At 39.0% G+C, this 17654-nt stretch overlaps 1 protein-coding gene, 1 long non-coding RNA gene and 1 pseudogene across 2 annotated transcripts in view; 2 read left to right on the forward strand and 1 right to left on the reverse strand.

The window, feature by feature from the left end:
* The window catches only part of LOC124507605 (ankyrin repeat domain-containing protein 26-like), a 705441-nt gene that overhangs the window by 214025 nt on the left and 473762 nt on the right, over positions 1-17654 (reverse strand). The window contains 3 exon segments of the mRNA XM_047073901.1: positions 5754-5889; positions 6469-6502; positions 8562-8732. Of these exon segments, the coding sequence (XP_046929857.1) occupies positions 5754-5889; positions 6469-6502; positions 8562-8732 (341 nt within the window).
* The window catches only part of LOC124507614 (uncharacterized), a 150607-nt gene that overhangs the window by 61739 nt on the left and 71214 nt on the right, over positions 1-17654 (forward strand). The gene's annotated exons all lie outside the window — the stretch shown is intronic.
* Positions 4266-4647, forward strand: LOC124507611 (40S ribosomal protein S15a-like; annotated as a pseudogene).

Genomic DNA, 17654 nt, shown 5'->3' on the forward strand with positions numbered 1-17654 from the left:
CTTTTCGCAGATGGCATGATACTCTACATGGAAAACCTGAAAGACTCCACCAAAAAGCTGCTCCAACTGATACATGAATTCAGCAAAGTCACAGGATACAAAATCAACACACAGAAATTGATTGCACTTCTATATACCAATAATGAAGCCACAGAAAGAGAAATCAAGAAACTGAGCTCATTTACAATTACACCAAGAACCATAAGATACCTAGGAATCAACCTAACCAAAGCTATAAGAGATTTTTATCCTGAAAACTATAGAAAACATATCAAAGAAATTAAAGAAGACACAAAGAAATGGAAAAACCTTCTATGCTCATGGACTGGAAGAAGAAATATTGCAAATATGTCGATAACGACCCAAAGCAATGTACACATTCAGTGCAATCCCAATCAACGTTGCACCGGCATTCTTCTCAGAGCTAGAACAAACAATCCTACAATTTGTATGGAACCACAAAAGATCCCAGATAGCCAAAGTAATGTTGAAAAAGAAAACCAAAGCTGGAGGCATCACAATCCCAGACGTTAGCCTCTACTACAAAGCTGCGATCATCAAGGGAGTATACTATCGGCACAAAAAGAGACACAAAGGCGAATGGCATAGAATAGAGAATCCAGAAATGGACCCACAAATGTATGGCCAACTAAACCTTGGCAAAGCAGGAAAGAGTATCCAATGGAAAAAAGATAGGCTCTTTCGCAAACGGTGCTGGGAGGGCTGGGTAGCAACATGCGGAAGAATGAAACAGGACCAGTTTCTTACACCGTGCATAAACTCAAAATGGATGAAAGACCTCAATGTGAGAGAGGAAACCATCAACACCCTAGAGGAGAACACAGGCCACAACCTCTTTGACCTTGGCTACAGCAACTTCTACTCAACACATGTCCGAAGGCAAGGGACATAAAAGCAAAATTGGGCTCTTGGGACCTCATCAAGGTAGAAAGCTTCTGCACTTCAAAGGAAACAATCCACAAAATTAAAAGGCACCAACGGAATGGGAGAAGATATCTGCACATGACATATCAGATAAAGGATTAGTACCCATACTCTAGAAAGAATTGGCCGAACTCAACACCTGAAAAACAAATAATCCAGGGAAGAAATGGGCAGAAGACATGAATAGACACTTTTCCAAAGAAGACATCCAGACGGCCAACAGGCACATGAAAGGATGTTCAACGTCGCTCATCATCAGGGAAATACAAATCAAAACCACATTGAGATACCACCTCACACCGGTCAGGGTAGATAAAATTAACAACTCAGGAAACAACAGACATTGGTGAGGATGTGCAGAAATGGGAATTCTCTTGCACTGTCGGTGGGAATGCATGGTTGTTGCCGCTGCTCCGGAAAACAGTGTGGAGGTTTCTCAAAAAATTAAAAATAGAATTACCCTACAACCCAGCAATTGCACTACTAGGCATATATCCGAGGGATACAGGAGTGCTGATTCATAGGGGCACATGTGCCCCAACGTTTATACTATCAACAATCACCAAATTATGGAAAGAACCCAAATGTCCATCAACTGATGAATGGGTAAAGAAGATGTGGTTTATATATACAATGGATATTACTTGGCAATGAGAAAGAATGAAATCGTGCCACATGCAACAACATGGATGGAACTGGAGGGTACTATGTGAAGTGAAATAAGTCAGTCAGAGAAAAACAGATATCATATGTTTTCACTCATATGTGGATTTTGAGAAACTTAACAGAAGAACATGCGGGAATACAAGGGGGAAAATAGTTTCAAGCAGAGAGGGAGGCAAACCATAAGAAACTCTTAAATACAGAGAACAGACTGAAGGTTCATGGAGGGGTGGGGGAAAGGGAGAGTAGGTGATGGGCATTGAGGAGGGCACTTGTTGGGATGAGCACTGGGTGTGGTATGTAAGTAATGAATCATGGGAATATACTCCCAAAGCCAAGAGCACGATGTATACACTGTACGTTAGCTAACTTGACAATAAATTATATTTCATTAATTAATTAATTAATTAATTAATTAAACTACAGCCGTGTGTGTGTGTGTGGGGGGGGGAATCTCACAATACACTAAGGGATAACTTGTTGTTACCAAATGGGGTTTATCCCAGAAATGCAGAGTTGGTTTAAGATTCAAAAACCGTATCTATCTCCGTAGATAAAATATGTTCCTTGTCAAAATTCAACATCCATTCCTGATAAAAACTTTCGGCAATCCTGGAATACAAGGGAACTTCAATATGATGTAAAACAAAACAAGTCATGATAACTCTACAGCTAACGTTATATATAATGGTGAAAAACTGAATGCATTTCCTATAAGATCAGGAAGAAGACAGGAATGACATTCACTGAATGACTTCTTTTGTTCAGCACTGTACTAGCAGTTCTAGCCAATGGAATCAAACAAGATAAAGCAACAAAGGACATCCAGATAGAAAATGAAGTGAAACTGTCTCTATTAGGAATCACATGGTCACAAAATAGAAGTTGGCAAACTCCAGCCTATGGGCCACGTTACTTGTTTTGGTAAATTACATTTTATCAAAATACAGCCATGTCCATTAATTTATGCAGTATCTATTAGCTGCTCTTATAGTACAATGGAAAAGCTGATTAGTTGTGACGGAGAATGTATTGGCTACAAGTCTACAGTATTTACCATTGCTAGTAAAATAGTAGTTAAAAATGAATTTTTATGACCTTTGCTTATGTAGAAAATCTGACAGCATTAAGAAAAATGCTACTAGAATTAACAAATGAATTAATCATGGCACATGCATGACTCAGTCGGTTGAGTGTCTGTCTCTTGATTTCAGCTCAGGCTATGATCCCAGAGTCATGGGATGGAGCCCGATGTCAGGCTCGCACTGAACATGGAGACTACTTAAGATTCTCTCTCTCTCTCTCTCTCTCTCTCTCTCTCTCTCTCTCTTTCTCTCTCTCGATCTCTCTCTCTCTCTCTGCCCCTCTCCCCTGCTCATGTACTCACTCTAATATTAAATATATCTATACATATAAATTTATCAAGGTTGGAGGATACACAATCATTACACAAAAATCAACTGAATTTCTATATATTAGCTATAAAGAATCAAAAATTAAAATGTCGGGGTATCTGGGTGGCTCAGTTGGTTAAGCACTGGGCTCAGGCTCAGGTCATGATCTCACAGTTGGTGAGTTCAAGCCCCACGTCGGGCTCTGTACTGATAGCTTGGAGCCTGGAGCCAACTTCAGATTCTGTCTACCTCTCTCTCCGCCCCTCCCCAACTCATGCTCTGTCTCTCTCTCAAGAGTAAACATTAAAAAAAAAATTAAATTTAAGATATATTATTTACAACTGCACTGAAAATAAAAAACAATCACAGTTAATATCAGAAAAGACAGAAAGACCTATACATTAAACACTACAAAATATTACTGAGAAAATTTTAAAAGGCCTATATCAAGGGAGAGATATATACTCTGTTCAGGGGTTAAAAGATTCAATATTGTCAAGAAGTCAATTCTCCCCAAATAAATCTGTAGATTCAACATAATCTAAACTTAAATTCCAGAAGACCACCAGAGTTGGTTTTTGTTTGTTTGTTTGTTTAAGAAACAGACAAACTGATTCTAAAATTCACGTGGAAATGCAAAGGATCCAGAGTAGCGGAAGAACACTGAAAAGAACACAGCAAGATGACAAACACTACCTGATTTCAAAAATCCTTATAAACTGGCAGTGATTAAAACAGCATAATATTGGTACAAAGATGGACAAAGAGATCAATGAGACAGAATAGAGCCCATACTTAAACCCACACATATGTGGCCAACTGATTATGACAAAGGAACAATGGCATAAAGTGGAGAAAACACAGCCTTTTCAATAAATGGTGCTGGAACAACTAGATATCCATATGCAAAAGAATGAACTTGTATCCATACTCTGTATCACAAATAAAAAAGAATATAAAATGGGTCATAGATCTAAATGCAAGACCTAAAACTATAAAACTTCTAAAAGAAAGCATGAGATAAAAGCTTTGTGACCTTGTGCTATGCAAATATTTCTTAGATATGAAAACCAAAAGCAACAATCATACAAGAACAAACGAATGTGTAAACTGGACTACACCAAAAAGAAAAACTGCTCTTCAAAAACACTGTTGAGAGAAGGAAAAGTCACAGAGTGGGAGAAGAAAAACCTTGCAAAAAAAAAAGAGAAGTGAGAAAGGAACTGTATCTAGCTCTTTCCACCATCTTTCTGTGCCACCTTCATGATGCATGTGAATGTTGTGGCAGATGCTCCCCAAAGCATAACAATACTGAAGAGAGAAGCACACTCCAGGTTCTTACTAGGCCATGCTCCAAAGACATTGTCCACTTTCTAACTGTGATGATGAAGCATGGTTACACTGGTGAATTTAAAATCATTGATGATCACAGAGTTGGGAAAATTGTTGTGAAACTCACAGGCAGGTTAAGCAAGCGTGGAGTGACTGGCCCCAGAATTGATGGACAATGCAAAGATCTAGAAAAATGGCAGAATAATCTGCTCAGTTTGGTTTCATTCTACTGACCACCTCAGCTACAGTCATGGACCATGAAGAAGGAAGATGAAAACACACAGAAGGAGAAATCCTGGGATTCTTTTTCTAGGGATGTAATACATATGTGCAAATAAAATGCCTCAGTGGAAACAACAACAACAACAACAAAAACCACAAAAAAAAGAAAACAAAGAAGGAACTGTGTCTAGGATATACAAAGAATTCTGAAAACTCAACAACTAGGAAAACAAACAAATTTTTAAAACAACCAAAGACTTGGACAATTCAAAGAAGATACACAGATGGCAAACAAGCACATGAAAATATGCTCACCATCATCCATTATTAGGGAAATGTATATTGAAACCATAATGAGGTACATACTAAATATCCATCCGAATGGCTAGGATTTAAAAAGCTGACAATACTAAGTGTTCATGAATATGTATGTAGGAATTGGTGCTCTCACAGACTGCTGGTGGGAATGGAAAACCGTACAACTCCTTTAGAAAACAATTTGGCAGCTTCATAATAAGGGAATATGAAGGGACATGAGATTTTTAAGGGTGATGAATATGTTAATTGTCTGGATTATGGTTATCGTTTCATACGTGTAAACATATGTCAAAACTATCAAATGACACACTTCATATATGTGCAGTTTACCTAACTAAAGCTGTTGGAAACAAAAAGCTCTTTCACAGGAAGAACGTCTAAAACACTGGATAAGACACAGACGGAAAGAAGGATGTAAAACCATACAAGATGAAGCCAGAGGACTGTGGCCTTCAACCTAATAGCAATGAGAAGTAATAGCTACGTTTTAAGCAAGGGGTACCATGATGAAAGACACATTTCTTAAAACATATACTAATTATGGTTGCAGTGTAGACCAAGGTCCTGGGAGGTAGAATGGCAGGGAAAACAGTCCTGAGGTTATTTCAGTCATCTAGGAGAAAAATAATGACCTGACCTGGGTGAAGGCACAGAAGAGAAGCAGAGTTAACAAACACATTAGATGTGCCATTCCCACTAAGAAAGGTACAGTAGAAATGATGACTCTTTGGCTGAGAGGATACAATAGTGCTCCTTTTATTTTAATATAAACCATATTTCTGAGATGAGCAGCTCTATAATACAGCAGTGCTCTATGGTGCAGTAGTAGGCAAGGTGTGCACATATTACTACAGCAATATACGTAAAAAGACTTCCTACCTTTACAATCCATGCCAAGTTGTTCAATCAGCAACATGAAATTCTTAGAGTAAGGCAACTCACAATGCTCTGAAGCTGTTTCAGATGACTGAATGAAGTCGACAAGGTCATCCATAGAGGTAATTTGCTTTTTGACCTACCAATGAATAATACCATTTCAAAATGTCCCCCAAATATTTATAAACTATACTAGGTGTAGAGAAGTGATAAATAACCATCTTTTTGTAAAAGCAAAAACAGGGGCACCTCACTGGCTCAGTCGGTTGAGCATCCGACTCCATTTTGGCTCAGGTCATGACCTCAGGGTTCCTGAGTTTGAGTCCCACGTTGACCTCCACAATGACAGCATGGAGCTTGCTTGGGATTCTCTCTCCCCCTCTCCCTCGACCCCTCCCCCACTTGTGCGTGCTCTCTCACAAAATACATTTTAAAAATAAGTGAATGAACATTTAAAAGCGAAACCACAGAGACTTTTTAAAAGAACAGATTTTTATCAAAAAGACACTGTTATCCATAGCTAGTATTTCTAAGTAACTTTTTCACAGCAAATGACTCTACAACAAAGGAACATTTTCTATTTTTTCACTACATCTTCCATAAAGTAATTTTTTGCCACTGAACAATATTCCTAACAAATATGTATCAAAATGATATAATAAAATAAAAATAAAATAAATAATAAATAAAATAAAATTACATTGTCTCTTTTGCTTACCTTGTTCTTTTTCTTAGACATTTTCTTTGCAGGTCTGAAAAAAACCCAACAATTCTTTTCAGGCAAATATTAAATACTTAAAATACAAAGCATATCTAAACCTATTGTTTCTGATATAAAATCTCTGCATTTGAAACTAATTTTCCACAAAGGGGATTCAACAACAGAGTAACATTAAACAACATCGAAAACATACTACTGCTAATATTAACAAAAAGGATTAGGTGTATCCAGTTCTAGTATATGTGCTGCTGAAGCAAGCACAACAAAGTACTAACGTTAGGTAAAAACTAACAAAAGCAAAGGAAAATCCTAATGCTACTTGCATTATTTGATAGGAATGATACCATTGTTTGTGTTGTTGTCATTTTACTAAAAATAAGCTTTTACTGGCACTAAAACCTACTTGGAAGTGCAAGTTAACTCCCTATATGAAAGAACCCCTTTTTAACAATCATGATATTAACGTGTTGAAGACTCACTATGCAACTACTCTCTAGGCATTACTATGAGCACTTTACATGTCTTCAAGGTATTTGAAGCCCCACAACAATCCTATGAAGTAGGTTATTATATTAGGTATTTTACACAGGAAGAAAATGAGGCACAGAAAGTCGAAGTGACTTGCCCAAGAAGCCCTAATCGCTGGCCAAGAACAGACCCTGAATTCAAACCCAGGAATGTGCCTTCAAAGCATGTGTTTTATACTATGTGGTTAAAGTAATACTCCAGTGTTTCTAACTAATATGACAGCAAATGAATCTATATTATGATTCGATTTCTAGCTATAGTGATACATAACAATTTCTGAATCTTACACATTTTTTAAGAGACTTTATACTTGGCAAGATGGGAAATCTACTTTCAATAAACTAAAGATTTGCTTCTTCTAGAGAAGTTCCTTAACAGGCATGCATTCATTCATTCATTCATTCATTCCACTGTTTATTCCCACATTCAACACATACTTATTGAGCATACAATCTGTGTCAATGGCACTGTTGGTACTGGAAGCATGCTTTTGGTAATTTAGAGCTCTCTAGTCCAAAAGGAATAATCTGTTATGGATTACTAGTTTCTTTTCCAATTGTAAATAAACAAAATCTTCCCCTTTCCCCAGAACCTAAATAATATTAACTTAACAGAACCAGAAACTTTAAAGTCCCTAACAAAATCATAGCTATTTGTGATATTATCAAAGGCACTGGATATCTAAAAGCATCAAGGAAGGATTAGTTTTATTCAGAATGGCCTCAGTGCTTGCATACATTTATGATAAGGGTGTGTGTGTGTGTGTGTGTGTGTGTGTGTGTGTGTATACAAATATATACATATAGAACTTATACACATATACTTATATATACATATATAAGAAATTATACATATAATTTGTATATTATGCATATACATATACATATAATATGTATACTATACATATAATATACATATAATAAATATACATATACATACATACAAGAAATTATATAGCCATATATATATACATACTTGCATACATACATATATATTTTTAAATCTGCACATTCAATTGTATGAGAATACCCCATTGTGGAACCAATTCAGAATAAACCAACTTCTTTCACAAAATCACATGAAAAAGGGTACTAAAAACAATTACTATAATCTTTAAAAGATAATGTAATACAATCAACAAACTACCTAATGTTTGGAAACGCAAACAAAATTAAATTAACTAACCATGTCTATCTCTATTGATCATTTCCAACAGAATACATACTCTAAAAGCTCCCATCTTAAAATAAAAAGAGAAAGAAAATGCCTTTGCAATTCACATTCTTTTTCAGTTATCATCCATTTCTCTACTACCTTTCCCAATTAAAATGCTCTAAGGAGTTGTTTACACTTACTCACCTTCCATGCTTCCATGGTGACTACTGAAACTGCTCCTTGACAAAGTCACTTACCCTCATCACAACTTTTCAAGCAGTGTGTTTGATATGTTGAGTATTTCTTGCCTTAGCTTGGACCTACCTACACTACAGCATTTTATTTCCACAAAAGGTAATCACTGCTAAAATTCCTTCACAGGCACATAAAGAATTTATAGATTTTACCTGCTTTCATGCTGATCCTTTTCACTGAAATGGCTGCCATCATTCTTTTGTAGTGGACCACCAGTTAGGGAATCTGCCTTCTGCAACACTGGTGTGATTACAGATCCTTTTGATGTCCCTTTTTCATTTTCACCTTTCTTTAACTTCTTCATCTGTAAACCAGGTTCCCTCCTTTAAAAAAAAGCCATTAAAAAGCCATAAAAAGCCAATGTTTTCTAATAATTTTACTGAAAAAGAATAAAAAGACAATTTTCATCAAGTTCTGAATTTTACCCATCTGACTTAATTTGATTAATTCAGAGAACAGTGCTGAAGTACCAACCGTACAAAAGGAAATACTCATCTGTTGCTTCAAACACAGGTAAATATACAATTAGAATACAATGTGATTTGTAAGAACTGACATGTGAAAAGCTGTAAGTGAGGACGAGAAAGGCTTTACTGAAGAGGGAAAATAAACAGCAGAGGTCACCAGGGAAAGAAACGGGAGAAAACCATTTTCTTAGAGATTAGAATGTGAGCACAAAGATTACACAGATGGCATCTAGGTGCCTTGAAAGGAAAAACTATAAGCTTATAGGAACTTGGAAAAAAAACCATAAAATACATGGAAGCAAGTAGTAAGAGATCAGTCAGGAAAGAAATTCTGAAGAACCTTGAAGGTTACACTAAAAAGTTAGAGTTCATTGCCTAAAGGCAGTGACTCTTAGACATGGGAGTAATAACTAGATGTGTGCTCTATTTTTGGGTTTGCTTTGAAATATAAGAACTCTTAATTTCAACAAAGTTTTAAAGTAGCATGAGGTCCATATAACATGAAAGAAGAAATCAAGGACATATCTTAGGGGAAAAACTACTTTTAAAATACCCGTATGTCAGAGCGATATCAGTATCATAGCTGAACAAGATGTACGTTGTTGCGTCTCCCCACCTACAACAAACTGGCATCTTATCCACCCATGGGCAAAACTGCCTTTGCAGGAGCTGTGAGAATCTAGCACTATATTCCAAGGGACCGAGGAAAAGTCTTGCCTACCCATGCATCAGGGAACAGGCAGACATACTACAGTCTAATCTGTGGACCTAGCAATAGCCCATAAAGTGCCTCCAGCCCCTCCCTCTCAGCCACATCGGGGAGTCCCTCGCTAGAAAACACTCTCTAAGATAATCACCCGTGGATGAGAGAGCCTTTTTGGAAAACCAGGTGTCCTGCAGAGAATTTCCAGCATCCCACTGGAGCAAAAAAATCAGGTGTGGACACACTGAAGAGGTAGTCATTAAAGACTGGAGGAGGTGACTGCTACTTCAAATGCAAAGACAGTAATGCAAAACTGCAAAGAACATAAAATATCAAGGAAATATGATACCATCAAAGGATCACAATAATCTTCCAGTAATCAATCAGAAACACAGGGAGATCTGTAATTTATTCAAAAGACAATTCAAAAATAGCAGTTTTAAGGAAACTCAGTGAGTTACAAGAAAAACACAAAAAGCCAATTCAATAAAATCAGAAAAACACACTATGAATAAAATGAGAAGCTTAACAAAGAGCTGGAAATAGTAAAAGCTAACTAAACAAAAATCCTGGAGCTGAAGAGTATAATGAAGGACATGAAAAAAGCAAGAGTGATCACTGACAGGAGATGGATCAAGCAAAAAAAAAAATGTGAATTGAAAGACAGGAACTCTCAGATTATCCAGTCAGCAGAGAACAAAGTCAAAAGAATGAAAAAGAGTGAGGAAAGACTATGTGACTACAAGTGAACCCTCATAAGGCTATTAGGAGTTTCTCAGCAGAAACCTTACATTCCAGGAGGCAGTGGGATTACATATTCAAAGTGCTAAGAGAAAAAAGACAACCAATCAAGAATACTTTACTCAGCAAAATTATCCTTCAGAAGTCAAATTGAATAAATACATTTGATACACCGCATTAACAGGATAAAAAAATCATATCATCATCCCAGCATGTGAGGAAAAAGCATTTGATAAAATTCAACATCTTTTCAGGGTAAAAACTCTCAACAAAGTGGATACTGAATTATCACACCTGGACATAATGAAGCCCAAGATGATAAGCCCATAGCCAACATCATATGCAGTGGTAAAAAACTGAAAGCTTTTACTCTAAGTTCAAGAACAAGGCAAAGTTGCCCACTTGACCACTCCTATTCAACTGGATAGAGGAAGTCCTAGCCAAAGCAGTCAGGCAAGAAAAGGAAATAAAAGGCATCCGCATCAGAAAAGAAGAAATAAAACTGTCTTTGTTTGCAGATGACATATTCTTATATATAGAAAATCCTGAAGATACCACCAAAAAGCTGTTCCAAGGATGAAGGATACAAAATCAACATTAAGATGCAGGGGTGCCTGGGTGGCTCAGTCAGTTAAGCTTCTGACTTCGGCTAAGTTCATGATCTTGTGGTTTGTGGTTCAAGCGCCCTATTGGGCTCTGTGCTGACAGTTCAGAGCCTGGAGCCTGCTTTGGATTCTCTCTCTCTCTCTCTCTCTCTCTCTCTCTCTGTCTCTCTCTCTCTACCCCTCCCCTGTTAACACTCTGTCTCTTTAGCCTCTACTACAAAGCTGTGATCATCAAGACAGTATGGTGTTGGCACAAAAACAGACACACAGACCAATGGAATAGAATAGAAACCCCAGAGGTGAACCCACAAATGTATGGCCAACTAACCATTGACAAAGCAGGAAAGAGTATCCCATGGGAAAAAGAAGACAGTCTCTTTCTTCTGGGAGAACTGGACAGCAACATGCAGAAGAATGAAACTAGACGACTTCTCTTACACCATACACACAAATAAACTCAAAATGGATGAAGGACCGGAATGTGAGACAGAAAACCATCAAAACCCTAGAGGAGAAAACAGGAAAAAAACCTCTTTGACCTCCGCTGCAGCAATTTCTTACTTGACACATCTCCAAAGGCAAGGGAATGGAAAGCAAAAATGAACTATTGGGACCTCGTCAAGATTAAAAGCTTCTGCACTGCAAAGGAATCAATCAACAAAACCGAAAGGCAATAAAGAGAATGGGAGAAGATATTTGCAAATGACATATCGGATAAAGGAAGGGCTAATATCCAGAACCTGTAAAGAACTCACTAAACTCCACACCCACAAAACAAATAATCCAGGGAAGAAATGGGCAGAAGACATGAATAGACACTTTTCCAAAGAAGACATCCAGATGGACAACAGACACATGGAAAGATGCTCAACGTCACTCCTCATCAGGGAAATACAAATCAAAACCACACTGAGATACCACCTCACGCTGGTCAGAGTGGCTAAAATGAACAAATCAGGAGACTACAGATGCTGGCGAGGATGTGGAGAAACAGGAACCCTCTTGCACTGTTGGTGGGAATGCAAACTGATGCAGCCACTCTGGAAAACAGCGTGGAGCTTCCTCAGCTAATTAAAAATAGAACAACCCTATGACCCAGCAATAGCACTGCTGGGAATTTACCCAAGGGATACAGGAGTGCTGATGCATAGGGGCGCATGTACCCCAATGTATACAGTAGCACTTTCAACAATCGCCAAATTACGGAAAGAGCCTAAATGTCCATCACCTGACGAATGGAGAAAGAAGACGTGGTTTATATATACAGTGGGATAATACTTGGCAATGAGAAAGAGCGAAATCTGGCCATTTGCAACAACGTGGATGGAACTGGAGGGTATTATGCAAAGTGAAATAAGTCAGGCAGAGAAAGACAGATACCATATGATTTCACTTATATGTGGATCCTGAGAAACTTGACAGGAGACCATGGGTGGGGGGGGACGGGGGAAAAAAGTTACAGAGAGGGAGGGAGGCAAACAATTAGAGACTCGTAAACACTGAGAATAAACTAAGGGTTGATAGGAGGTGGGGGAGAGGGGAAAGTGGGTGATAGGCATTGAGAAGGGCACCTGTTGGGATGAGCACTGGGTGTTGTATGGAACCGATTTGACAATAGATTATATTTAGTAAAAAAAAAAAAATTACAAAATCAGCATCAAGAGATCAGTTGCATTTCCAAATAATAACAATGAAATAGCTGAAAAAGAAATAGAAGGAAAAAAAATCCCCTTCCTCAAAGCATCAAAAAGAACAAAATACTTTGGAATAAATTTAATCAAGGATTTCTGAAAGATAGGTACAGTAAAAACTACAAGACATTGGTAAAAGAAACAGCAGAGACACAAACAAATGGGAAGATACCCCGTTGTTTATGGATTCGAAAAATTAGCATCATTAAATATCCACATTACCTGAAACCACCCACAGAGTCAATGCAATCCTTGTCAAAATTCCAATGACCTTTTTCACAGAAATAGGAAAAGCATTCCTCAAATGTGTAAGGAACAAGAAAGACCCCAAATAGCCAAAGCAATCCTAAGAAAGAAGAACAAAGCTGGAAGCATCACACTTGCTGGTGTCACACTATTACAAAGTTATGGTAATAAAAACCATATGAAGTTGTGCAAAAACAAACACAAAGATGAATGAAACAGAATCAAGAACCCAGAAATAAACCCATGCATAAGGTCAACTAAAAACCCATGCATAAAGTCTCTTTGTTAAGAGACCCAAGAATACTCAAAAGAGAAAAGGTAATCTCTTCAATACACGATGGTGAGAAAACTGGATATTAACATGCAAAAGAATAAAACTGTGCCTCTACCTTACACCGCTCACAAAAGTCAACCCAAACGCAAATAAAGACTTCTATATAAAATCTTAAATCATAGGTTGGAAGGGAAGATGGCGGCGTAGGAGGACGCTGGGCTCACCGCGCGTCCTGCTGATCACTTAGATTCCACCTACACCTGCCTAAATAACCCAGAAAACCGCCAGAGGATTAGCAGAACGGAGTCACCAGACCCAAGCGCAGACGAGAGGCCCATGGAAGAGGGTAGGAAGGGCGGCGAGGCGGTGCGCGCTCCACGGACTGGCGGGAGGGAGCCGGGGCGGAGGGGCGGCTCGCCGGCCAAGCAGAGCCCCCGAGTCCGGCTTGCAAAAGCGGAGGGGCCTGACGGACTGTGTTCCGGCAGCAAGCGCGACTTAGCGTCTGGGAGGTCATAAGTTAACAGCTCTGCTCGGAAAGCGGGAAGGCTGGAGGACAAAGGGAGGGAGAGCTGCGGAGCCCCCGGACGACAGAGCTCAGTTTGGTGGGGAACAAAGGCGCTCGCCAGCGCCATCTCCCCCGCCCATCCCCCAGCCAAAATCCCAAAGGGAACCGGTTCCGGCCAGGGAAATTGCTCGCTCCGAGCAAACACCCAGCTCTGAGCAAACACCCAACTCTGTGCTTCTGCGGAGCCAAACCTCCGGCAGCGGATCTGACTCCCTCCGGCTGCCACAGGGCCCCTCCTGAAGTGGATCACCTAAGGAGAAGCGAGCTAGGCCTGCCCCCCCTGCCGCCGTGCACCTTGCCTACCCACCCCAGCTAATACGCCAGATCCCCAGCATCACAAGCCTGGCAGTGTGCAAGTAGCCCAGACGGGCCACGCCACCCCACAGTGAATCCCGCCCCTAGGAGAGGGGAAGAGAAGGCACACACCAGTCTGACTGTGGCCCCAGCGGTGGGCTGGGGGCAGACATCAGGACTGACTGCGGCCCCGCCCACCAACTCCAGTTATACACCACAGCACAGGGGAAGTGCCCTGCAGGTCCCCACCACACCAGGGACTATCCAAAATGACCAAGCGGAAGAATTCCCCTCAGAAGAATCTCCAGGAAATAACAACAGCTAATGAACTGATCAAAAAGGATTTAAATAATATAACAGAAAGTGAATTTAGAATAATAGTCATAAAATTAATCGCTGGGCTTGAAAACAGTATACAGGACAGCAGAGAATCTCTTGCTACAGAGATCAAGGGACTAAGGAACAGTCACGAGGAGCTGAAAAACGCTTTAAATGAAATGCAAAACAAAATGCAAACCACCACGGCTCGGATGGAAGAGGCAGAGGAGAGAATAGGTCAACTAGAAGATAAAGTTATGGAAAAACAGGAAGCTGAGAGAAAGAGAGATAAAAAAATCCAGGAGTATGAGGGGAAAATTAGAGAACTAAGTGATACACTAAAAAGAAATAATATACGCATAATTGGTATCCCAGAGGAGGAAGAGAGAGGGAAAGGTGCTGAAGGGGTACTTGAAGAAATAATAGCTGAGAACTTCCCTGAACTGGGGAAGGAAAAAGGCATTGAAATCCAAGAGGCACAGAGAACTCCCTTCAGACGTAACTTGAATCGATCTTCTGCACGACATATCATAGTGAAACTGGCAAAATACAAGGATAAAGAGAAAATTCTGAAAGCAGCAAGTAAACGTGCCCTCACATATAAAGGGAGACCTATAAGACTCGTGACTGATCTCTCTTTTGAAACTTGGCAGGCCAGAAAGAATTGGCACGAGATTTTCAGTGTGCTAGACAGAAAAAATATGCAGCCGAGAATCCTTTATCCAGCAAGTCTGTCATTTAGAATAGAAGGAGAGATAAAGGTCTTCCCAAACAAACAAAAACCGAAGGAATTTGTCACCACTAAACCAGCCCTACAAGAGATCCTAAGGGGGACCCTGTGAGACAAAGTACCAGAGACATCACTACAAGCATAAAATAGACAGACATCACAATGACTCTAAACCCGTATCTTTCTATAATAACACTGAATGTAAATGGATTAAATGCGCCAACCAAAAGACATAGGGTATCAGAATGGATAAAAAAACAAGACCCATCTATTTGCTGTCTACAAGAGACTCATTTTAGACCTGAGGACACCTTTAGATTGAAAGTGAGGGGATGGAGAACTATTTATCATGCTACTGGAAGCCAAAAGAAAGCTGGAGTAGCCATACTTCTATCAGACAAACTAGACTTTAAATTAAAGGCTGTAACAAGAGATGAAGAAGGACATTATATAATAGTTACAGGGTCTATCCATCAGGAAGAGCTAACAATTATAAATGTCTATGCGCCGAATACCGGAGCCCCCAAATATATAAAACAATTACTCATAAACAGAAGCAACCTTATTGATAAGAATGTGGTAATTGCAGGGGACTTTAACACCCCACTTACAGAAATGGATAGATCATCTAGACACACGGTCAATAAAGAAACAAGGGCCCTGAATGAGACATTGGATCAGATGGACTTGACAGATATATTTAGAACTCTGCATCCCAAAGCAACAGAATATACTTTCTTCTCGAGTGCACGTGGAACATTCTCCAAGATAGATCATATACTGGGTCACAAAACAGCCCTTCATAAGTTTACAAGAATTGAAATTATACCATGCATACTTTCAGACCACAATGCTATGAAGCTTGAAATCAACCACAGGAAAAAGTCTGGAAAACCTCCAAAAGCATGGAGGTTAAAGAACACCCTACTAACGAATGAGTGGGTCAACCAGGCAATTAGAGAAGAAATCAAAAAATATATGGAAACAAACGAAAATGAAAATACAACAATCCAAACGCTTTGGGACGCAGGGAAGGCAGTGCTGAGAGGAAAATACATTGCAATCCAGGCCTATCTCAAGAAACAAGAAAAATCCCAAATACAAAATCTAACAGCACACCTAAAGGAAATAGAAGCAGAACAGCAAAGGCAGCCTAAACCCAGCAGAAGAAGAGAAATAATAAAGATCAGAGCAGAAATAAACAATATAGAATCTAAAAAAACTGTAGAGCAGATCAACGAAACCAAGAGTTGGTTTTTTGAAAAAACAAACAAAATTGACAAACCTCTAGCCAGGCTTCTCAAAAAGAAAAGGGAGATGACCCAAATAGATAAAATCATGAATGAAAATGGAATGATTACAACCAATCCCTCAGAGATACAAAGAATTATCAGGGAATACTATGAAAAATTGTATGCCAACAAATTGGACAACCTGGAAGAAATGGACAAATTCCTGAACACCCACACTCTTCCAAAACTCAATCAGGAGAAATAGAAAGCTTGAACAGGCCCATAACCAGCGAAGAAATTGAATCGGTTATCAAAAATCTCCCAACAAATAAGAGTCCAGGACCAGATGGCTTCCCAGGGGAGTTCTACCAGACGTTTAAAGCAGAGATAATACCTATCCTTCTCAAGCTATTCCAAGAAATAGAAAGGGAAGGAAAGCTTCCAGACTCATTCTATGCAGCCAGTATTACTTTGATTCCTAAACCAGACAGAGACCCAGTAAAAAAAGAGAACTACCGGCCAATATCCCTGATGAATATGGATGCAAAATTTCTCAATAAGATACTAGCAAATCGAATTCAACAGCATATAAAAAGAATTATTCACCATGACCAAGTGGGATTCATTCCTGGGAATCAGGGCTGGTTCAACATTCGCAAATCAATCAACGTGATACATCACATTAACAAAAAAAAAAGAGAAGAACCATATGATCCTGTCAATCGATGCAGAAAAGGCCTTTGACAAAATCCAGCACCCTTTCTTAATAAAAACCCTTGAGAAAGTCGGGATAGAAGGAACATACTTAAAGATCATAAAAGCCATTTATGAAAAGCCCACAGCTAACATCATCCTCAACGGGGAAAAACTGAGAGCTTTTCCCTGAGATCAGGAACACGACAGGGATGCCCACTCTCACCGCTGTTGTTTAACATAGTGCTGGAAGTTCTAGCATCAGCAATCAGACAACAAAAGGAAATCAAAGGCATCCAAATTGGCAAAGATGAAGTCAAGCTTTCGCTTTTTGCAGATGACATGATATTATACATGGAAAATCCGATAGACTCCACCAAAAGTCTGCTAGAACTGATACATGAATTCAGCAAAGTTGCAGGATACAAAATCAATGTACAGAAATCAGTTGCATTCTTATACACTAACAATGAAGCAACAGAAAGACAAATAAAGAAACTGATCCCATTCACAATTGCACCAAGAAGCATAAAATACCTAGGAATAAATCTAACCAAAGATGTAAAGGATCTGTATGCTGAAAACTATAGAAAACTTATGAAGGTAATTGAAGAAGATTTAAAGAAATGGAAAGACATTCCCTGCTCATGGATTGGAAAAATAAATATTGTCAAAATGTCAATACT

This window comes from Lynx rufus, unplaced genomic scaffold, assembly GCF_022079265.1.
Source record: "Lynx rufus isolate CCGP_SWC_20201006 ecotype Redwood Valley unplaced genomic scaffold, mLynRuf1.p SCAF_12, whole genome shotgun sequence".
Lineage (NCBI taxonomy): Eukaryota > Metazoa > Chordata > Mammalia > Carnivora > Felidae > Lynx > Lynx rufus.